Source organism: Dromiciops gliroides, chromosome 2 (assembly GCF_019393635.1).
Source record: "Dromiciops gliroides isolate mDroGli1 chromosome 2, mDroGli1.pri, whole genome shotgun sequence".
NCBI lineage: Eukaryota > Metazoa > Chordata > Mammalia > Microbiotheria > Microbiotheriidae > Dromiciops > Dromiciops gliroides.
Window position 1 is genome coordinate 471,831,492 of NC_057862.1, and position 23,274 is coordinate 471,854,765.

Genomic DNA, 23,274 nt, shown 5'->3' on the forward strand with positions numbered 1-23,274 from the left:
ACACTTTGTTCTATTATTTGCCCAGCCTACTTAGAGGAAGACTGGCAATGAGACTAAGAATGCTTGTATTTTCCTGAGCTTTGGCAAGTAACAGAAAGCCATTTGGTCATTGTAAGGAGAGGCAGTAATTGATGACCTGAGAGTGAACAAATAAAGAAAAGGCAAGAACCAAGTTCGTGTTCTACCTCAACTTGGAATACTCATTGTGATATCATGTGAGGTCACTACATTGTAATCTGTGGCTCTTTGACTGAAAGGAGGCATGGGGTGGAGTGATGGAGCTGATCCTGGGGCCTGGTCCTCCCCTGCCACCACCTTTCAGCCTTCTTCTATTACTTGGTCTCCTTGTTATTGGGGTCTGGTCATTGCTGCCTGGGGTTCGAAGGCGGGAGCTGTTGTCAGCCAAGATTGGCGAGGTACCTGGAATTACACCTGCCCCCTACCTTGGGCCAGAGCAGAAGTATGGGGAAGGTATCTTATGGGTAGAAGACTTGCTTCAGCTCTCTGACTCTCTGCAACTCTTCTGTTTCTTTCTTTGTTTATTTCTCAGTCTTTCTCACCTTAAGGTATGATATATTGGGGCTAGGATCTCCACCTTTCTTTGGAGTACCCAATGACATGATTTTGTCTTTTTGTGTTCTTCCAGACTTTAAGGCAGCAAAAAGTACCAGGGAACCAAAAAGTCACAAAAGGTATCGAGATCCTTACTGTCTCATCTGGAAGAGCTGCATAATGAATAAGAGCTAAATTCATTAGAGGCCTGTGGGGTAGGGAATGGGTGAGAAGCTGGAAGGGGACAGTCAAGACTCAGTGATTTAGGTAGCAGGTAATGAGGGGAAGGAAGCATTGATTTTTTTGGGTAGCTTTACTTTTATAGCCAAATGAAAATATCCCTCTATCTGAATGAGTGCAAACAACTTCTGTGTTCTTTCCACTTTCCTCTCGTTTCCCCTTAAAGATCAAGAAGAAGAAAACCATTACATTTCTCTTTTTCTTTACACTTCAAGCCCTTACTCTCATCTCTTAAGGCTTAGGCAGTAATGGAGGTGTGTGTGTGTGTGTGTGTGTGTGTGTGTGTGTGTGTGTGTGTGTGTGTGTGTGTGTGAGATGGCTCTTTTTCAATGTGCAGCAATGGGAAATAGCATGGGCTGGGAACCAGGTTCAAACCAGTAAGCATTTATGCCTGTTTATGGCTACTATGTCATGTTCTATACTAGGTACATTAATGGTATACCATGTGTCCACAGTTATAACATAGAATAAATACAAAGTAATGTGGGGGTAAGGCACAGGCACTGACAATTGGGTGAGTTAGGAAAGGCTTCTTAGAGGAGGTAGTACTTGTGATGAGCCATGAAGGGAGCTAGGAAAAAGAGATCATTCTCAACACAGAACTAGGCCCACGTGCTAAGTGAGCACAGGGGCAGGAAGACAGAAGGTGGGGTACTTGCAGCATGGCAAGCCGGGCAGCTTGACTATTGTGTAGAGCAGAGGTGTCAAATGTGGGTCCCAGTGGCTGCATGTGACCCCCAATGCTTTTGAAAGCCGCCCAACTCAGACGAAAATGGAATTGGGAAATAGTTAACAAAATACATAAAAACATAATAAAACATAGATAACATTACATTTTAAAATCAAGTCAACAGGCAGCATGCAGGGATCCTGGGCTACAGGGTTTAGGAGCCCCTGTTCTTATGAGTTTGACACCACTCATGTAGAATATTGGAGAGGGGTCATGTGATATGTTTGGAAAGAGAGGCTGGAGTTGGATTGTACAAGACTTTAAGTGCCTTTATCCTAGAAATAATAGGGGGCAATGAAATTTCATGAATGGGGGAGTAACACGGTATAGCTGGCTTCTATTCCTAGCTCTTCTACTAAGTAGCTATGTGACCTTGAATAAAACACAGAACCTTTGCGTGCTGGTGTCCTTGGTTGTAGAATGGAGATAGTGATACATGGAATATCTATTTTATAGGGTTGTTGTAAGGATCAAATAAAATTATTTACAGCGTGTCCCCAAAATTTTAGTGCAGTTTTAAGCTTTAGTAACTTAAAGCTGCAGTAAGACTTTTGGGATACCCTGTATATTAAAATACTTTGCAAACTTTAAAGGTCTATGTAAATGTCAGCTATTATTATAATCTCTGAAATGAAGGTGTTGGATTACATGAGCTTCAGAATTTCTCAAAGCTTAAAACTTTACAATTCTAAAGGTATCTGGCCTCTTACTAACATTGTCCTCCATTACTTCTAGTTCCACCTCCACACTGGGAGGATACTCTCCAGATGGGATGTACAGGAGCTGACCTGGCCTGGTGAGTAAATCTTCCTCCTCTCCCTATCAAGTTACAGTAGATACTACTTGTCATCATTTTTATCCCTTCCATTTTACTGACTGGAAACCCATTGCATCCAGTTTTTCAGGGCTCCCTGTGAGCTGGGCCCAGAATTATACTCTCTGGTCAATGGATAGGAGCCTCCAGCATATTTTCCAGCACCTGGACATTGCAAGGTCAGGGACTACAACTTGTGCCTTTGGGAAAGTACCCCTGGGGTTGGGGGAAGGGATATTAAAGAGCACATAGAATCATCAGATCCTTGTCAGGTATTCTCTTCAAAGGAAGCATGGGAACTACCATAGTCAGATGATGACTCTGAATGGATGAGAAAAGCAGTCTCTCATTTCTTAGGAGAGGAACTATGATTGACATAGATGATTGAAATGTAGGAAGGGCAGTCAGAGAAGGGACTCTGTGCAATGTCTATTCTTCCTTCATATACTTTTCCCTTTCCTACTCCGCAGCAGATAACTATCTGTGTGTCTCTCTCTCTCAGATCCAGCTTCCTCAACTTGTCCTTGTCTTCACAAGTGACCTCAACTCCTTCCTCCAGCTCTTCTACTACTGGGCCTCAAGACTTGCAAACCCTGACATATGAGTGCCACAGACCAGGGTTTTCTGGGGTCCAGAGAACCTCTTCACTTCACACCAATCTCAGTGCAACTCAATCCCTTGCCTATATTTTTAGAGATAGCCTAGAACACCGGAGCCATAGTCTACCTAACCCCTCCAAAAATTATTCTGGACAAGAACGGGTGCTCTCCTTGCCTCCTTTTCTGCTTCCTCAAGCTAAAAAAGATACCACAGGGAAGAATATCTTTTTGGACAACTGCACCTGTAACTCCATTCGTAAACAAAGATTCTGTGAAACCAAAGCAGAGGAGGAAGAGAATGACAGCTGGCCCCCCAAGGAGACCAGGAATTCCTTGGAGCTCCATATAAGGAGAAAGCTTGCTCAACGTTTGGCACATCCTTCAATTTTCAGAACCATAAAGCTCTCTATCAGACAATATCCTTTGGCAGATAGTCCCAGCCAAGAGAAGAAGACAACAAAAAAGAGGGAAGGAAATAGAGTTCTTAAAGTTTCAAATCCTCTTCTATCTTCAAATCTTCGTGAAAGACCCCGGCTCCCATGCTGGGCTCCATTTCAACTTTCACATTCAGCCCGCTGGGTGCTAGAGGGACACATGGCCTGGAAAGTATGTACACTGAGGGCCCAGAAAGTACCCACAGCTGTGAAGCAGTCATGGGCAATGATGAATTGTGTCATTAAAGTACAGAACGAAGGCCATAAATCTGGAAGCCCTAAAATCCAGGCACCTGTGTCCTTCCCTCAGAATATTGTAAAGGGTACCAACAAAAAATCTCCAGATGTTTCAAGCTCTCAACTTCCTATGGATTTGGAAACTGACCAGACAAGACCAACAACTCCTAAATCATCCAAAGCAGACAGCCAGCCCCAGCCAAGACTTGTTACAAAGAATCCCTCTTTCTCAGGAGTGGATGTCATCCCAGGGGAAGCCACCTTCCTGCAGGAGGACGTAAAAAAGAGGTTGGAACTTTGTACCAAGAAGAAGGTCAATTGTCTTCTAAAGAAGGCCATAAGACAACAAAAAGAGGCCCTAAAGGAGGATGAAAAATTGAGCATCAGGTTAAAGCTTCAAGTTGTAGACACCATGACATTGCTTCAGACTATGGAATCTGGGTCATTGGGCGGCCCAGGATCCCAGGTTCAAATCAAAGATTCTAAAGGATTGACTCCAGAGTCACGTGGTCAAGTTATAGATTCTTTGCGGTTAAACTCAGGGCCACAGGTTCAGAAACCACAGGTTCAAGATACAAATGATGTGGAGCTAACTCTAATGCCACAGAAGCAAGATAAAGATTCTATGGCACTCAAAGGTCCAAGTTCAAAAGTTCAAGATATGGATTCTGTAACAAAAACCTTAGTGTCCTGGAAACATGATGCAGATTCTATGGAGCTCACCCCAGGATCACTAGTTCAAGATGTGGCTTCCATGGGGCCAACCCCACAGTCACAGATTAAAAATGTGGATTCTGTAGGACTGATTCCAGGGTCACAGGTCAAACCAACAGATTCCAAGGGGCTAGTACAGGGGTCACAGGTCAAACTGACATATTCCAAGGGACTGGCCCAGGGATCACAGGTCAAACTCACAGATTCCAAGGGGCTGACCCCAGGCTCACAGGTCACACTCATAGATTCCAAGGGGCTGATCCCAGCCTCAGAGGTCAAACTCACAGATTCCAAGGGGCTGACCCCAGGGTCACAGGCCAAACTCATAGATTCCAAGGGGCTGACCCCAGGGTCACAGGCCAAACTCACATATTCCAAGAGTCTAATCCCAGTATCACAGGTCAAATCAACAGATTCCAAGGGGCTGACCCCAGGCTCACAGGTCAAACTCACAGATTCCAAGGGGCTGATGCCAGGGTCACAGGTCATACTCATAGATTCTAAGGGGCTAACCCCAGGGTCACAGATCAAATCAACAGATTCCAAGGGGCTGACCCCAGGCTCACAGGTCAAACTCACAGATTCCAAGGGGCTGACCCCAGGCTCACAGGTCAAACTCACAGATTCCAAGGGGCTGATGCCAGGGTCACAGGTCATACTCATAGATTCTAAGGGGCTAACCCCAGGGTCACAGATCAAATCAACAGATTCCAAGGGGCTGACCCCATGCTCACAGGTCAAACTCACAGATTCCAAGGGGCTGACCCAGGGGTCGCAGGTCAAACTCATAGATTCCAAGGGGCTGATGCCAGGGTCGCAGGTCAAACTCACAGATTCCATGGGGCTGATCCCAGAGTCACAGGTCAAACTCACAGATTCCAAGGGACTGACCCCAGTGTCACAGCTCAAACTCATATATTCCAAAGGGCTGACCCCAGGATCAGAGGTCAGACCTACAGAGTCCAAGGTGCTGACCCAGGGGTCACGGGTCAAACTCACAGATTCCAAGGGACTAATCCCAGGGTCAGAGGTCAAACCCACAGATTCCAAGGGGCTGATCCCCAGATCAGAGGTCAGACCCACAGATTCCAAGGGGCTGATCCCAGGGTCACAGGTCAAACCCACAGATTCCAAGGGGTTGACCCAGGGGTCACAGGTCAAACTCACAGATTCAAAGGGGGTGACCTCAGGGTCACAGGTCAAACTCAAAGATTCTAAGGGGCTGACCCTAAAGCCACATGTTCAAGTCATAGATTCTGTAGAGCTGACCCCATGGCCACGTATTCAAGTTGTGGACTCTCTGGGGTTGACCTCAAGGTCAAAGATTCAAGTCATAGATCCTAACCAATTGACTCTAGAGTTGCAGTCACCAACTGGGGATTCTTTCCATCTTATACAGGGCTCCACACTTCTATACATCTTAGGTTCTAGTAGGATTGCAGCTAAGCTGAAACAAGGCCTTCATGGCTCTAAGATACAGGAAATTCTGAGATCAGTGTTAGGGGACTTGAATGAAAACATAGTGCTTCAAAAGCCCTTTATTTTAAGAATGTCTAGCAAATTTTCCAATACAGCACAACCTTCATCTCTTCCCAGGCCTCTATCTGAGCAGCCCTCCCATTCCTTACACCAATGCCTGTTCCAGGCTCCTTTACTCCCACTTTGGAAATCTGAGAATAGTTTCTGCCAGGACGGATTAAGGACCCCAAGAGCCCTAAAATGGCAAGTGAAGGCCTGGGAGCAGCGAATTTCAAAGGGAAGAATGGCAAGGAGAAAATCATCCTCAACTTCTTTCATGCTAAAGAAGAACCTGTGGGCTAAGATGCAGCAAGCACATCATACCCAGGAAGCTCATGTCCAAAGTCCACCTCAAGTTCCTTGTCCACATGCCCCAAATTGGCATTTTGTTCCGCCAAGACAATTGATGGCTTCCCAGAGCCAGCAAGGGAAGATTATGGGTACCCCTCCTAGGACTTCATTTTCTGTTAACTACATTCAGAGAGACACCCCATGCCAACTCTGTAGGGAAAATCTACCCTTCAATGAACAGCTAGAGAATTCCAGGCCCAGTACATCTCAGGACTATCCCAACTTGACCACGAAAGAAGCTCAAGGCAGCAGTGAACCTATGGAGGGAAGGAAGGAAAGGGAACAAGTACTCTCAGAGTTAAGTGAGCTGCCTCAGAGTCTAAGTCCACAACTGCCTTCCTCTCACAAGGTACCTAGTACTGAGAAGAACCCTGCTTCAGTGGAGCAGAAGGAAAAACCAGATGTCAGCTCACAGATAAGAACTTCTGAATCTCAGCATAAGCCTCTGTCAGTAACTTCTTCCCATGAACAGACCCAGCTACTACAAGACCTGCAGCTGAAAATAACAAAACGGCTCCTAAAGAATCAACTATCTCCCCATTTCACTCCATCCCTAACTACAGGTATGGTCCTACAGTATCCTATCTGTCTGCAGTGTGGCAGATGTTCAGGCCCCAGTTGCCCCCACAAGTTCCATGACTCTGTTGGGCCTTGGCTGCTTATCTATCCACAGCTTCGCCTTTTTCGTAACTCTGAAGGACATGGAGAGTTTCGAGTAGACCTTGGCTTTAGGTTGAGAACCCGAACCCAAACCCCAAAGCAACAAAGAGAAGTAGGGCATTTGGTGTCAATGAGACATGGATCATCACAGCCTGATCCAAAAGGGAAGAGGAAGGGTAACATCTGTACCTGTCATGTCACCAAGAAAAATTTTACTCGAAGCCCCTACAGTAAAACAGACTTAGGACCTGAGCCTTTCCAGACTCCCAAGCCTTCTCAAACCCCTGGACCCATTCAAGTCCATATCAAAAGAAATTTACCTGGCAGACGAGTAGAGGTTGCAAAAGCAGAAAGTGGAAAGCCTGAGCAGTATGACTTTAAAGTAGTTCATTCTTTACTGGACACTGATACCAAAGGTACCCAGGCTAGAGGTGAAGCCAGACGAATCCTTAACTCCAAACAAGTAAAAATCCCAAAGGAGATCAGAACTACAACTCAGAAAACTGAAAGAGTGCCAAGACATAGTACCCCCAAGGTTAGAGAGCCACATCCAGAGAGAAGGACTATGGAGGCCCAGAAAGTAGCTCCTCCAAGCAGAAATTCTGAGAAGTCCACAGGATTCATGCAATGGCTCTGCCTCAATGTAAAGAGAGCACTAGGTATGGCTCATCCACCTATGCCTTCATTACAACAGATGCATTCTCCTAGGGGAAGGCCACCCAGGCAGCAAGGCTCAGTTTTCCCTGAACAATCTCCTATCCAACATGAATCCAAAAATGAAGGGAAGCAGTGGATCAAGTCTCTGAAAACAAGTGGTCTTGTCACTAAAATGGAGAGGAGGAAACCAGAGGGAGATGGGAAGAAAAGAGACACACTCAAACCACTTCATAGGGTTCCAAAGAGTATCAAGATTAACCAGTCTAGAGCATTTCTTAAACCCACACCAAAATCTAGACCATACTACAGGTCCATATTCCCAGTAACAAAGAGTAACAAGATTTCAAATCCTAGACGGGCCCCAGTTCCACAGAATAACAAAATTTCCCATTCTGTACCATCCGGCCAGTACACATCTCCAGGTCAAAGGAAGTGTTGCAGTGGATCTGTAAAGAAATCCAACAAAACTAAGCAAACAAGCCAAGGGCATAAAGGCAATCTAGGAGGACCACTGTCAAAACAGATTCAGCAGCAAGATGCTCAGGGTGATAGAACAGGTAAGGTGTCTTGGAAAGATACCCACAGTTTGAGAGGCAGGCTGACTTCTGGGCCCTGAAGCAAAAAAGATCCAGGAGAGCTATCAAGAAAAATCTACTCCAAGTACTCAATCATTTTGCTCTTCCCCAGGGCAATCTACTAGCTTTGCCTTCACTGCCACTTCTTCAACCCACTTGCATGATCTCTAAGCATGTGTTTAAGGAAAGAAGGAAATTGGGGTGGGGGTGGGGGTTGGGGGGGCTCTAATCTATAACTTCTTTGGAATAAAAGAAGTAAATACAGAGTGTGTTATCTGTATGACTATCTGGTAAGCACCAGGGCAGCTAGGTGGTGCAGTGGATAGATGTGGATCTGGCCTCAGACATTACCTGTGTGACCCTGGGCATGTCATTTAACCCTGTTTACCTCAGTTTCCTCATCCACGAAATGACATGGAGAAGGAAATGGCAAACCACTCCAGTATCTTTGACAATAAAACCCCCAATGAGTTCACAAAGAGTCGGGCACGACTGAAGAACTAGCAAGCACCAGTCAGTCACCAGCCTCGGTCCTGAGTTTGAGCAGACCTAGGTTCAAATGTCGACTACGTTTCTCATGCTAGAATCACTTCCTTCCTTTAATCCTCAATTTCCCTATCTGTAAAAAAGCGGGGGGGGGGGGGGGAGGTGCTCAAATAGTCTTTAAAAAAATTATGACCCGGGGCTATTGCACTTGATGGTCTCCAAAGACTCCCTTCTGCTATAGTCTAACATCTATAAACATACAGTTTAAAATCCTTAGGAATGGGGCAGCTAGGTGGCGCAGTGGATAAAGCACCGGCCCTGGATTCAGGAGGACCTGAGTTCAAATCCGGCCTCAGACACTTGACACTTAACTAGCTGTGTGATCCTGGGCAAGTCACTTAACCCTCATTGCCCTCGAAAAACGAACAAAAAAAGAATTACACCCTCTTGCACACAAATCCAATTAGAATAAAATAATATTAAAAAAACCAAAACCTTAGGGATGCAACAGAGAGAAAAGGGAACACAATCACGTGATACGCTGGCTTCCAGCGCACGCAGGCACGGAGGAGGTCGGACGTGACGTTATCCTCCTATCCTCTTCAGCCCCTTCGGGTCGCGCCGTGATGACGTTTTTGAAGTAAAAGCTGGAGGGGGCGATGCCTTCCGGACGCTCTGCGGTAGCTGCTGTGAGTAGACTGGTTTGGGGGCCCCTTTTCCGGAGCCTTGAACCTCTGATTTTGCACTGCGGTCCCGGGGCCGTCCCCACTGACATTCCGGCTCCCTTCGTCTGCTTCTCCGGCCGTCCGGGCCGGGAGTGGGGCGGGGGGAGATAGCGCGCCTCGGCTGCTCCAGGTTCTTGGTCCCCAGGCCGGAGCCTCTTCTGGGCAGCGCCGCCCCCTCCTCCTCCTCCTCTTCTTCCTCCTCCTCACTCTGCCCCAGGCCCCGCCACCGAGCCCGGAGGGCGGCCTCTCTTCCCGCCCCCGCATTCTGGTTCCGAGGCGGGCGTAGAAACGGTGGATCTGGCGCAGTTATCCGGACCCCAGGGCCGAGGCCGGGAGGACGTCCTGCTCCCTTTCTAGAGGCTGGAGGGACGCGTTCCCAGCCCTGTGTGCTAAGGTGGAGATTTTCCTAGGAAAGAACGGCTTCCTTTGTGAGCAGAGGGTTTCCTCTTCGTGGGGGCAGATTCTGTTCCGAGGTAGTTAGTTACATATGACTTTATTGGTGTAGGGACCTCTTGGTGAGAAAAACGCCCTCAAGTAATGCCACAGGACCGTTATTCCGCAACATAGTCCTAGTTGTCTGGGGCCTTCCCCAGGATCACTGAGAAGGGACAAAAAGTTATGGCTTACTGTCGTGAGGTTGCCCTTCTATCCACTTCACAGTGCTGCCTCTCCGTATAGTAGTAACTTCCATGTTTGTGATTTGCTAGGCCCCCGGACCCACACACTTCAGGCAGCAGAAGAACAAGAGGAGTGTGGAAGCCAAGAAGTAAGTGAGGTTTCCTGGAATTGGTGTAATTGTGTGATAAAGCAGGTTTATCAAGCTCAGGCCTTGAAAACAAATTAGCCTGCAGAAAAGAATGGATTACAATAAAAGTTGAAAATATGACCCACATATTTGTGCTGTATTTCTTAAGGCTTTTGATGCTCACTGCTATCAGATACTTTGTCAGTAAGACACTGATGAAAATAATTTGAACTGATAATCTTTTCAGTTTTAGAAGTGTTTCTCTGTAAGACCGGTTTATTATTAAGTTTATGTTTGGAGGGTGCTGAGGTTTATAAACTTCCTTTGTTCTTTAGAAATTTTTGTTTTGAAGGAATGTCGTGGACAGTCACGTACAGTAGTTTTCTCATGAGACCTTGGTATTTGAAGAGAGGAATTGAAGATGAGGCATTAAAACTCTATCACATGGAAGACCAGAAAGGAGTTGGAGAGGTAGATATTTTTGAGGCCAGAGGCTGAGTGAAAAGTAGTCAACAGTTATGACTATAAACTTGTTAAATGGCTGCTGCATTTAAAGTAGTTGTTTCGCTTTGTTCGATTAAGGTTTCTGTGTTATTTGGGGAAGGAAGTTTTAGATCAATTATGTTCAAACCTAGTTGCATGTGTGCTTCATAGAGGATAAAGGTGGAGAAGAAATTTTCCTAGAGAATTGCTATAGATAAACCTATTCTCAGAAGCAAAAGTCAAACACTTCCTGGTCTCTTCTTTTAATACATATTCTACCAAAAGATGTTCCACTGAAGAGTTTTTAGCACCGTTTGGCTCGGGTTAGGTTTCTATTAAAACTTTCTTGTTTTACTACTATACCCACCCCATAGGATTGAATTAACCTTTGGGCCTTTTGTTTCACTATTGAGTTGAAGTATGAGAAAGTTTAGTCTATGGATTAATCAGAGCTGTGGATTAATTTGCCCAAGACAAAGTATTTTGTTTCTAGCAGTTTTCTTGAAGTCATTTTGAACTTTGCCTGCATAGCATTATCCCCTCTTTAGAAATTTATAGTTTCGGGGCAGCTAGATGGCGCAGTGGTAAAGCACCAGCCCTGGATTCAGGAGTACCTGAGTTCAAATCCAGCCTCAGACACTTGACACTTACTAGCTGTGTGACCCTGAGCAAGTCACTTAACCCTCATTGCCCTGCAGAAAAAAAAAAAAAGAAATTTATAGTTTCGGGGCAGCTAGATGGCGCAGTGGATAAAGCACCAGCCCCGGATTCAGGAGGACTTGAGTTCAAATCCAGCCTCAGACACTTGACACTTACTAGCTGTGTGACCCTGGGCAAGTCACTTAACCCCCACTGCCTTGCACAAAAAAAAATTGAATATAGAAATTTATAGTTTCAAATTTCACAAAATTTTAAAGTTGGAAGGGACATTAGAAGTCAGTCTTTTATTAAGTACTTGCTATGTGCAAAGCATTGATAATATTGAATAGCCCTTTCACTCAATGAGATTACATTCTCCTAGAGGAAACATGTTCAGAGATAAGCTGGAGACTGTCCAAAGGAGAGCAACCAAAATGGGGATGAGCTTCAAGATCATACCATATGATAATTAGTTGAAGAAACTAGGGATGTTTAGCTTAGAAAAGACTTGGCAAGGGTGAGGGCACATACTTCAAGTATGTCGAGGGCTGTTACATGGAAGAGAAATTAGTCTTGTCCTATCTGGCTTCAGAGGCTACAACTTTTGTAGGAGGTGTTGCCTGAGTTGGGCCATGAAGGACACTAGAGGTAACAAGAGGTAGACAGGAGAGAGAGCATTCCAAGCATGAGGAGTAGCTTGTGCAAAGGTACTGAATTAGGAGATAGAATGTTGAATTTGGGAAGCAGCAAGTTGGCTGGTTTGGCTGAACATAGAGTACATGAGAGGGAGTAATTTGAAATCAGTCTAGAAAGTTAGGCTGGGGCTAGATATCTTGTAAAGGGTTTTAATCGTCAAGGAGTTTATATTTTATCCTACAGAAAATAGAAATCCATTAAAGCACTTTAAAAAATATTTTCATTTTATTTAGAATACACTAAAGCCTTTTGAGTAGGGAAATGGCATGGTCAGACCTAGCTTCAGGACTTTCTATTTGGCAGTTATGTGAAGGATGGTTTGGAGTGGGGCTAAATGTAGGGAGACCAATTAGGCTTTTGTAATAGTGCAGGCAGCAGATAGTAAAGGACTCAAGTAGGAAGGTAGGTAAAGTAGGTAACAGTTGTGAGAAATGTGGAGTTAGAATTGACAAGATTTGGTAACTGACTGGATATGAGAATTTAGGTGAAAGGAAGAGTAGAGAATGGCCATGAGGTTTAGAACTGGAGGACTAGAAGGATAGTGGTGTTTGCCACAGAAATAGGAATTTAGAGGAATTTGAGTGGAAAGATAAAGAGTTCCATTTAGGACATGTTGAATTTCAGATGTTCATGGGACATATAGGCTGAGATGTCTAGTAGGCAGTTGGAGATATTGCTTAGCTCTTTTTATGAGGAGAACTCTGCAAAGTTCTGAAGGAAAATAATAACAGATTAGCAAAAGTAATTAAAAGCAGCAAAACTCAGTCTTGGTGGAATTGTGGAAAACAGGTACATTTCTTCATTGCTCGTGAAATTGCAAACTTGTAGAATCTTTTTTGGAGACCAATCTGACAGTATGTAGTAAAAGACAGAAAAATAATCATCCTTTTTGACCCAGTAATTCCACTGTTAAGCTATACTCTAAAGTGTTTTCAAAAACAAAAAAAGTGTTCCATTCAAGTATTTCACAGTAGCTTTGTATATAATTACAAAAAAACTGGAAACAACTGAAATACCCAATAATAGAAGAATGGTTAAATAATTAATAGTAAATTAATGCAATGGAATCTTTAATGAAGTTAAGACATTATGAAGAATAAAAAGAAATCTGGAATAATTTCTGTGAAATAATGCAGTGTGGAAAAAGCAGAACTAGAAGAATGGAATTTACATACCAGGAAAATTTTTTTTTTAAATGGCCAAGTGGGGCAGCTAAGTGGCTCAGTGTATAACACACCAGCCCTGGATTCAGGAGGACCTGAGTTCAAATTTGATCTCAGACACTTGATACTTACTAGCTGTGTGACTCTGGGCAAGTCACTTAACCCTCATTGCCCTGCACGCCCCCCTCCCCCCCCCCCAATGGCCAAGAACAAACAGACAAAAAAATTCTAATGGAGACTTGGAATGGTATACAGGGTGGGCTAAAAGTCATGAAGGGGTCTGGTGTTTTAATGTTTTGAAAATTATTTTATCTTTATTTTCTATATATTTCTTATATATACTGTATATGATACTATGGTATTATAAATTAAAAACAAAAAATAAAGGAGTTATTAAATATTGACACCCCCCCCCCTTTCATGACTTCTTGACTTTTGGCCTACCCTGTACATTGAAATTGATTAATTTGTATGTAAATAGTTACTAAACAAATTCAATTATTTGTACTTTTGTGTTAATGTTCACCATTAGGTTTTTTTTTAATAAATCACATAAAGAAAAAAAACTGAAAGAGAATATATAGAAAGAAGAGAAGAGGGCCCAAGACAGTCCTGATGTACACCTATACATAGGGGAATGGTCATAGATGATGATCTGGAAAAATGAAAACACTTCTTTAAAATCCAGGAAGACTCGAGTGTCATAAAGAGAATGGTGGACATTGACATATGCAAAGGGATCAAGAAGGACAAGAACTGAGAAAGGGCTAGAACAATTCATAATTTAGAATTTCTTTCCAGATCTGTTTTCTTAGTCCTAAGTAGTTTTGTTTTATCATGGATCTACGGGCATTGATTAAGTTCCTGCTATGTGCCAGGTCCTGTTCTAGGTGCTGTGGACACAAAAAAAGGAGCTCACCCTACTTTCAAAGAGCTTCCATTTTACCAGGAGAGCACATTATATTTTCAGATAAGTAAATACAGGAGACACACACACGTGATTTGTGGAATTGTGGTGCTAACAACTGGGGAAATCAGGAAAGACCTCTTGAAGGAGTTGGCACTTGAGCTTAGCCTTGTAGGAAGCTAAATTCCAATTAAGAGAGCACTCCAGGCATGTGGGATTAGGAGTCATTAAAGCTTTTTGAACAAGGGAGTGACATGGTCAGATATGATGCTTTAATAATATCCTTTTAGTTCTTATGTGGAAGATGAATTGGAGAGTTGAGAGAAAGCAGGGCGATAAGTTAAACTGTTACTATAGTCTAGGCACAAGTGATGAAGGCCTAATTATGGTATGAATATAGAGAAATATAGTGATGTTAAAGGTATTGAAAGGGTTGAATCATCAATCCTTAATATTGTAGGATGAGGGAAAGTGAAGGATCAAAAATGATTCTTAGGTAGTGAATCTGGGTTATTAGAAAAATGGTGGGGGCAGCTGGTTGGCACAGTGGTTAGAGCACTGGCCCTGGAGTCAGGAAGACCTGAGTTCAAATCCGACCTCAGACACTTAATACTTACTAGCTGTGTGACCCTGGGCAAGTCACTTAACCCCAATTGCCTCACTGAAAAAAAAATTAATTAAAAAAAAAGAAAAGAAAAATGGTGGTGCCATTCTTTCTATATGTCTGAAACTATCTCCATTTTTCTAGAACAAAGCTTCTTAAATTGTGGGTCACAATCCCATATGGGGTTGCATAACTGGATGTGGGGATCACGCAAAATTTGGCATCAGTAAAAGGTTATGTATACCTATTTTATATAGCTTTATACCTGGGGTCACATAAAAATTTCTCAGACAAAAAGAGGTCTTGAGTGGAAAAAGTTTAAGAAGCCCTGTTCTAGATTATCACCCATCTTTTTTGGGGGGGAGGGGCAAGGCAATTGGGGTTAAGTGACTTGCCCAGGGTCACACAGCTAGTAAGTGTCACGTGTCTGAAGTCAGATTTGAACTCAGGTCCTCCTGACTCCAGCGCTGGTACTCTATCCACTGCGCCACCTAGCTGCCTCAAGTTCCTTTTTATACTTGCTGAATTTGAGATGTCCATGGAACATCCAGATGGAGATGTTTAACAGGCAGTTGGAGATGTGGACCTATGGTTTAGGAGAGAGATAAGGTCTAGATATGTAAATTATGGAGCCAACTTTCCAGAACTGATCATTGAAACCAAGGGAGCTGATGAGGTCCTTGAGAGAAGGTATAAAATAGAGGTTCTTAACCTGAGATCTACAGACATACAAGGCATTTTGTGGATGGATTTCAGAAGTGTCTGAGCTTGGAAGGGGGGAAGAATTACATCTTTATAGTAACATAATTGACTTCTTTTGTAATCCTCTGTATACTATACATTTAAAAACATTCTGAGAAGGGATACACAGGCTTCACTGTGCTGTTAAAAGGGATCTACAAAGGTTAAGAATTTCTTGTGTAGAGAGAGAAAAGGAGAGGATGCTGTATAGAGCTTGGGTATACCCATTCATAGGTGTGCTTCCTGTCTTTTCAGTCCTTCCTTTTCCTGTATCAGTTGTATATAGATTGGAAATAGTTTCATACTCTACTTTTGGTCCTCTTTTTTTTTTTAAGTAATTCTGCTTTCATATCTGTTTCTTACTTAGAATGTGATAGATAAGATTGACCTCAGTTTTTAGAGACCCAGAGTCTTCAGTGATTGAGCCTAGGGGTCTGTTGTCATGAGCAGAGAAGCCCAAGGCTCACAAAGTGAATATAATATATTTATTATTTATTATTATTATGATTATTTTTTTTTAGTGAGGCAATTGGGGTTAAGTGACTTGCCCAGGGTCACACAGCTAGTAAGTGTTAAGTGTCTGAGGCCGGATTTGAACTCAGGTACTCCTGAATCCAGGGCCAGTGCTCTATCCACTGCGCCATCTAGCTGCCCCCAAAGTGAATATAATATAAATGGAAGAGAACTGGGAATAGGAGATTGGGTTCAACTTTCCTGCTTGGTCTAATCCAAAGAAGATTGCCTTTTTGCTTCAGAGGTTTAAGAACACGTAGAACAAAGCTTTGTAGGGAACATGAAGATGGTGGAGTTTTGAGGGAAAAAGTAAGGCATCATTGCAAGTGGGAACACAGAGATTTTAATTTCAATAACTGACATTTATTTAATGTATTAAGTAAGGTTTTTTGTTGAATTTACACTGTTAGGTTTTTTATTATTAAGAAATGATCAATATCCTTTAATCACCTTCATTTCCAAATATATCCCTTCCTGAGGGCCATCCCTTATAAAAAAAAGAAAGAAAGAAAAGAAGAAAAAAGTTAAGCAAAACTAACAGACCTGTCAAACTAGGCCAACAGTATATATAGTGTTCCAAATCCAGAGTCTCTCACTTCTGTAAAGAAGGGCAAATGGATTCTCATATTTCTTCTTTGGGTCATAATTTTTGGTGTGTGTGTGTGTGTGTGTTTTGCAGGGCAATGAGGGTTAAGTGACTTGCCCAGTATCACACAGCTAATGTCAGTTGTCTGAGGCCAGATTTGAACTGAGGTCCTCCTGAATCCAGGGCTGGTGCTTTATCCACTTGGGTCATAATTTTTTTTTTTTGTAGGCAATTGGGGTTAAGTGACTTGCCTAGGGTCACAAGCTAGTAAGTGTAAAGTGTCTGAGGCCAGATTTGAACTCAGGTCCTCCCGAATCCAGGGCTGGTGCTCTATCCACTGTGCCATCTAGCTGCCCTGGGTCATAATTTTTTAAAAGACTATTTAAGCACCAAGCCATCCTCAAAGACAGGAATGGTCATTATAATTGATATTTAACTTTGATTTTTTTGTTGTGTATATTTTTCTTGGTTCAGCTTCATTTTGCAAGAGTTCATATATGGCTTCTCATGCTTCTTTGTATTTTTTATATTTATTGTTTCTTACAGTTCAGTAAACAAGTTGTTTAGCTATCCCCCCACCAGTGGGCATCCACATTGTTTCCAGTTCTTTCTACCACAGTTTTGCTGCTATAGATATCTTGGTGCATATATAAGACCTTCCCCCCATCCTCCAATCCTTTACTTCCTTGGAGTATATGCCTAACAGTGGAATCTTTGGGTGAAAACTGTATGGATGGGTTTTTTTTTATTTTGGGGGGCAGGGCAGTGAGGGTTAAGTGACTTGCCCAGGGTCACACTGCTAGTGTCAAGTGTCTGAGGCCGGATTTGAACTCAGGTCCTCCTGAATCCAGGGCTGGTGCTTTACCACTGCGCCATCTAGCTGCCCCCCTGTATGGACATTTTAATCACTTTCTTAGCATGGTAACAAGTTTGTTATTGCTAAGAGCTGTACATGTTATTTCATCTTATTTACTTTATAGTCACCACACCCTTATGAGGTGAGGTCTATAGCTATCCCCATTTTGTAGATAAGTAAACTGAGCTGTGGAAGGTTAAGTGACTTTTCCAGGTTCATGAAGTTAAGGAATGCCTGAAGTGGTATTTGAATGAATCTTGAAGGCTTTCTGAGTCCTGGACTCACACTATCCATTAAGCTATCTGGTTGCCTTGGGTGTCATAAAAGGAAGTGAAAATGAACAATGAGCTGGAGGAATGTTCCTTGACTAGTGTACAAAGAACAGAGGGAATTCCTAGAAAGATGTTCTGAATAGGAGGTTTGAATAGAAAGATATGAATTTGGCTTAAGATGAGGAAGGAAAGACTGATAGAGGGCATCTGAATTGGTAAGTGAAAACCATTATAGTGTAGTAGAAAACCTGCTGGAGTTGGCCATAGGAAGTCTTGGTTCCCATCCAGCTCTCTTAGTCAAATTATTTAACTGATTTGGCCCACAGTTTCTGTATGTGAGATGGGACTATAACAATTACATACCTCACAGACTAGGTATAAGTATAAATATTATTGTTCATTGTTAGTCAGTCATTTTTCAGTTGTGTCCAACTCTTTGTGCCCCCTTTTGGGGTTTTCTTGGCAAAGATACTGGAATAGTTTGCTATTTCCTTTTCTAGCTCATTTTACAGATAAGGAAACTGAGGCAAATAAACTTAAGTGACCCATCGTTACTGCTAGTAAGTTTGAACTCAGGAATTTGAGTCTTCCTGACTTCAGGCCCAGCACTCTATCTACTGTGCCACCTAGTTGCCTCAAATGTTATTGTTATTATTAGTGTAAAATCATAGGAGTTGAAAAGGGCCTGATTGATCTTTTAGCCTAGCACCCTCATTTACTTAGGAGGAAATTTAGATTCAAGGCATTAAATAACTTGCCCCAAATTGAACAGTGGCAGAGCTGGGACTCTCTCCTGATCATCAGTACTCTTTCTCCTGTAACATGTTTACTCTGGTTGTGCTGATTTCTGGAGAAGGCTTTAATGCTTCATTTGGCCAACTGTTAAACCATCTACTAGGTATGGGGGCAGAAGGAAACAAAGGTAAATTAGACTTGTTGCCCACTCCCAAAGAACTTATAATCTAATAAGAGCAGTAATTGTGTCTTTTTCTTAAGAGGAATATAAAGTACCATAAGTTCACTTCTAGCCAGGGCAGTTCAGGGAAGATGGGAATCTACAATGTCAGTAGCATTTGAGCTCGTCTTTGAAGGATGGATAGAATGGGGGGGGGGGAGACAGCAGTCATATTATGTCATGCTACTACTCTGGATATAGTTCATGCTAAGCTGCAGGCAGAGAGGAGAGAGGGCTTCATCAAAAAACTGATAAAAGGGAAATGACATCTTGGTCTGTGGGAGGGGAGAAGGGAGAGCAAAGAGCGCTTGACAAAATTGCAAAGGACAAAGTTTGTTTTTGATATTTTCCTACCTCTCTGTATCCTTGCTCCTTTACCATCTCCTGTTGCTCTCTATTTTCCTTAACTCCCTCATCCCCCTAGTCCACTGGAGTCTAGTATCTTCTGTTTCTTCACTGAATCTTAGTTATATCAAAGAGGAAATAACTGATAGCCTCTCCCTTAACCTTCCCAAGGATTTTTGCTACTTAAAACAAATTAACTGCTACAAGCCAGAGGATCAGATACACCTGGAAGGAGGAAGAACAAAAGGTTTTTTTTTTTTTAAGCGAGGCAGTTGGGGTTAAGTGACTTGCCCAGGGTCACACAGCTAGTGTTAAGTGTCTATCCACTGTGCCACCTAGCTGCCCTGAACAAAAGCATTTTATCTTGTTTGTTGTTTAATTCATTTGGCTCTACCTTCTCACGTACTAAGGATTTGATTTAAAATTTTATTCCTTGTTGTTTGTGATGGTTAGTTACTAAGTTGACAATAAAAAAAATTTTTAAACACAAGAACCCCTACATTAATCTCTTAGTGGGTGGAATTTCAGGCTATGTGGGAAGAATTTTTAATTGGGGCTTTCCCTTAAATCATACCTACTAAATCAGAAATCCTGGAATTTTGTGCAGGTGGAAGAAAGTAGCACAGAGGGAAGGAGCAATATTCATCTTGTTTCATAGCTACTTTCCTTTAAGCAGTAGAAGGAAGTAGAGTGGAGAACTAGGCCAAATAGGAAGCTTTTCTGAGGCCTTAAGACTACTGGATCAGTAAGCTTAAGGAACCAAGATCTCCCTTCTTGTCTAGGGAAATCCAGGACCTAAATGTTCAGATAGCTCTTGACCAACAGCTACATTGCTGGCTTTAGTTCTGAGGAGCAAAACAGGATAGATAGATAGACACTTGAGTCCTGGAGTTAATTTAGTATAGAACATGATGATGCTTTTCTTTCTGAGAGTTGTCCACAAAACCCTATTTTACTTCCTCATCATAGCATAGAGGTGGCCCTGGGTTCTAGGAACCTACAGGGGAGTATAAACTTTGGCGGGTTCTGCCAACCTGGGGTGACTTGAAGGACAGGCTGAACAATAGACAATTTGTTTTCCAAGGACTGGCCTATCTAAATATGAAGGAAACTTAAGACTACCCACTTAGTGATGAATTCTTTGATCATGACAACACATACAACAAACTATTAAATAATAAAATATCATTTAGTCCTGTGGCCCTCTTCCCCTTCTCCAGTGACTGTGGCAGATGAGCAGAAAAGGGGACACAAGATGCTATGAATCACATATTTTACACTGTTTATAAATATTAGTGTAACTCTTTGTATTACAAATGTAAGATCCTCAGTGACCAAGTAGACATGACTACTAGTGGAGATGAATTATGTCTTTCTTGACATTCTCAGTATATATAAAAGCAGAAGCTATAGAAAGTTAAAACTGAATGGAAGAATGAGGCACAGTTTCTCCTTGGATTGACAAAGGAGTTGTTACATTTTTTTTTAATCAGTGTTCAGAAGCAACAAGAAATATCATTTCATAGGGTACCTGGGCTTCTTGTCTAGGAGTGCTCAAAATTAGTATTTGCCAAAAAATCACTGTAAAGATAATTACACTTTTATGGTGCCTCATTGTATGTTGGGGGATAAGGAGGTAAGGCAGTTCTGTGAAGAACTCAATAAGATTGCCCAAATTATTAATAATAATAACTAGCATTTACATAGCACCTACTGTATGCCAGGCATTGTGCCAAGTGCTGTAGAGATACCTCATTTAATCCTCACAAACAGCCTTGGGAAGTAGGTACTATTATCCTTGTTTTACAGTTGAGGAAACTGAGGCAAACAGAGGTTAAGTGACTTGCCCAAGGTCATACAGCTAATAAGTGCCTGAGGCTGGATTTAAAATCCAGGCCCAGCTCTCTGTTCACAAAACCATCTAGCTACCTCTAGGCAACATATACTTCAGTATACAATGACTTTGATTCAACAAACATTAAAGCACTATGACTGTGCTAGACATTGGAGATTAAAAAGACAAAACTTAAATACTCCTTCCTTAACAAGGGTTTACAGTTCACTGGGGGGCTATAACATGAATGCAGATAAATAAATACAAAATAATTTCAAGTGGAAGATTATCCTAATCACTGGAGGGGAATGGAGGAATAAGAAAAGGTTTTATATTGGAGATGTAAATGAAAAAATGGGCTTGGGAAGGATGGGAGAAAATACAGTGGAAAACAGGGTTAAGGGGAGAGAGAGAGAGAGAGAGAGAGAGAGAGAGAGAGAGATGAGAAACCACAGACTTATAGACTATATAGAAGCCTCATGTTGGCATATCATGAAGACTTTTAAAAGGGAGTCAGAAAATGCTCAACACGACTGACAAACAGCAAATATCATAGAAATAAAATTGCTTCATTTTAACAGATGTGATTTCAGAATTAACTCTCTCTGAATGAGACATGCCATAAGCTTGTTAGAATAATAGCAGTTTAAAAGAAAGAGTAAGAGAGCAGCTAGGTGACGCAGTGAATAGAGCACTGGCCCTGGAGTCAGTAGGACCTGAGTTCAAATGTGGCCTCAGACACTTGATACTTACTAGCTGTGTGACCCTGGGCAAGTCACTTAACCCCAATTGCCTCACCAAAAAAAGAAAAGAAAGAAAAAAAGAAAGAGTAAGAGAGAAAATATGGCATATAATTAAAGTACCTTCAACCTGACAAACTGTTGGTGCTAAAAAATAGGCAATGGATAAAAGTAAAGAAATTGATCCTGTAACAATTAGAGTGATGCCACCTGCTGGAGAGTTACTGTAGGAAAGCTCTGCCATGAGGAGAAGGCGTCTGAGGGCAAGTCATGTGGTCAGTTCCTTGGAATCACGTTTGCTCGTGGATACTGTCTATCAAAGCTATCAGCCAATTAGCTTGGAGCTGTGTGTGTGGGGACAAGACGTTTCCAGTTTTCACAGGAGGCCTTGGGGGATGAAGAAGGGGTGGTTCTCTTTTTCTTCAGGACTCGTGGAGCAAAAATGCAGGCTCCCTGAGATAGATAGATGTAGGCATCTAGGCCTCTTTCTTTCTCTTCACCAAATTCTTATTCTCCTTAATAAATGCTTAAAAGTCTAAATTCTTGCTAAAGCTTATAATTTATTGGTGACCACTCATTAGAGAATTTTAGACAGTATAGCTAGATAGCAGTTTTACAATATATACCTTTACTCTTCCTAACTTACCTGTTAAAAATCATTCGACACAAGGAAACCAAAAGAACTTAACTCTCACTGCCTCAGTCATGAAATATTTGGTCCCTTTCCCAAATGGAGAGATATGAAAGCCAAGAACAGTGCCAGTTAAAACATAAGTTCTTTTGAAAATCTTATGGAGGAAAATATTAGAAGATTATGGGTAGCATCATCTCATAAAAGAGCAAGAAGCAGTGAAGGGAAAAAGAAGCTTACAAAATATTTGGCAAAAGAGCCAACATTTCAAAGGTATTTAAAGATGGCCCCAGGAGGAAGTTGACAGATGAAAAATGGAAAAGATCTGTCAAGATTTGTGTAAAAAATCTTTTGCCATTAGTGATGCAGCTGCCACATTTAAATTCCAACGTCACACTCCCTAATAGGATTCAGGAGGAAATAAAAATGAAACTAAAGCAAGCAAAGGAAGGAAAAGCAACTTGGTTAGGCCATATCTGTACAAAGGAAACAAGATTCTGACGGCTTTGCAGAATGGATTCTTAAGGTATATGAAAGAGAGGAATATTACCAAATGGTTGGAAAAAAAATCAAGGACCTTTAATATTACCCCCCAAAAAAGATGACCAAGAAAAAACATCAGTAACTACTGGCTCATATATCTGTTCTTTCGTCTCGTAGAATCTTTCTGAGAATAATCTGCAAACTCAAACTCATCAAGGGACTCCTTGATGGAAATACAAGAAGGAAACAGGATGATTTTTGCAGATTATTTATAGCAAAACACCTCTTCAGTCACACAACAGATTGAAAGGAGCAAGATCCAACTGTGCTTATTATTTGGTGACTATTAAAGAGCATTTGATATTTTACAGCAAATTGTCCTTTAATGCCTCTTCTCCAAAAAGGGGTTTCTCTCTTTTTTGCAGGATGGGGTGGGGCAATGAGGGTTAAGTGACTTGCCCAAGGTCACACAGCTAGTAAGTGTCAAGTGTCTGAGGCCAGATGTGAACTCAGGTCTTCCTGAATCTAGGGTGGGTGCTTTATCCCCTGTGCCACTTAGCTGCCCCCCACCCCCCAAATGGAGTCTTTTATGTATGTGTTAAGATTGCTTAAAAGCAGTAACAATGGAGATAACTTTCTTTGACTTTCTGATTATTAGTATCAAATGTTGCATAAAATGAGACACATTTGCCATTGTGTAGATGTCCAGTGCATGGTTCACTTGGAAAGGGACTCCCTATCGATGTCCTGTGTTTCTATTGGTGACATTGATGACATTGTACTGATTGT

General features: G+C 42.2%; 2 protein-coding genes across 6 annotated transcripts in view; both read left to right on the plus strand.

Moving 5' to 3' along the window:
- The first annotated feature begins 275 nt into the window (after positions 1 to 275).
- C2H2orf16 (chromosome 2 C2orf16 homolog) lies at positions 276 to 9,194 on the plus strand. Its single transcript, XM_043980995.1, has 7 exons — positions 276 to 416; positions 647 to 692; positions 2,258 to 2,318; positions 2,420 to 2,515; positions 2,839 to 5,777; positions 5,823 to 7,828; positions 9,120 to 9,194. Exons 1-7 carry the CDS (start codon positions 276 to 278, stop codon positions 9,192 to 9,194), a joined length of 5,364 nt encoding a protein of 1,787 aa, XP_043836930.1.
- Positions 9,120 to 23,274, plus strand: part of ZNF512 (zinc finger protein 512) — a 32,823-nt gene continuing 18,668 nt past the window's right edge. Inside the window, exons 1-2 of one of the 5 annotated variants that reach the window (XM_043982383.1) lie at positions 9,189 to 9,256; positions 10,000 to 10,058. In XM_043982383.1, coding sequence (XP_043838318.1) covers positions 9,227 to 9,256; positions 10,000 to 10,058 — 89 coding nt within the window. In that variant the 5' untranslated portion in view covers positions 9,189 to 9,226. Of the gene's footprint in view, positions 9,257 to 9,643; positions 9,687 to 9,999; positions 10,059 to 23,274 lie in introns of those variants that run through there. The other 4 variants (XM_043982384.1, XM_043982387.1, XM_043982385.1 and 1 more) reach the window with 4 other exon arrangements.

What these genes read in the sequence shown, in the direction of transcription:
- C2H2orf16 (XM_043980995.1), top strand. Translation starts at nt 276, where the DNA reads ATGGAGCTGATCCTGGGGCCTGGTCCTCCCCTGCCACCACCTTTCAGC. An exon ending in TGTCAGCCAAGATTGGCGAG is followed by an intron (nt 417 to 646) that starts GTACCTGGAATT and finishes GTGTTCTTCCAG; the next exon opens with ACTTTAAGGCAGCAAAAAGT. An exon ending in ACAGGAGCTGACCTGGCCTG is followed by an intron (nt 2,319 to 2,419) that starts GTGAGTAAATCT and finishes CATTGCATCCAG; the next exon opens with TTTTTCAGGGCTCCCTGTGA.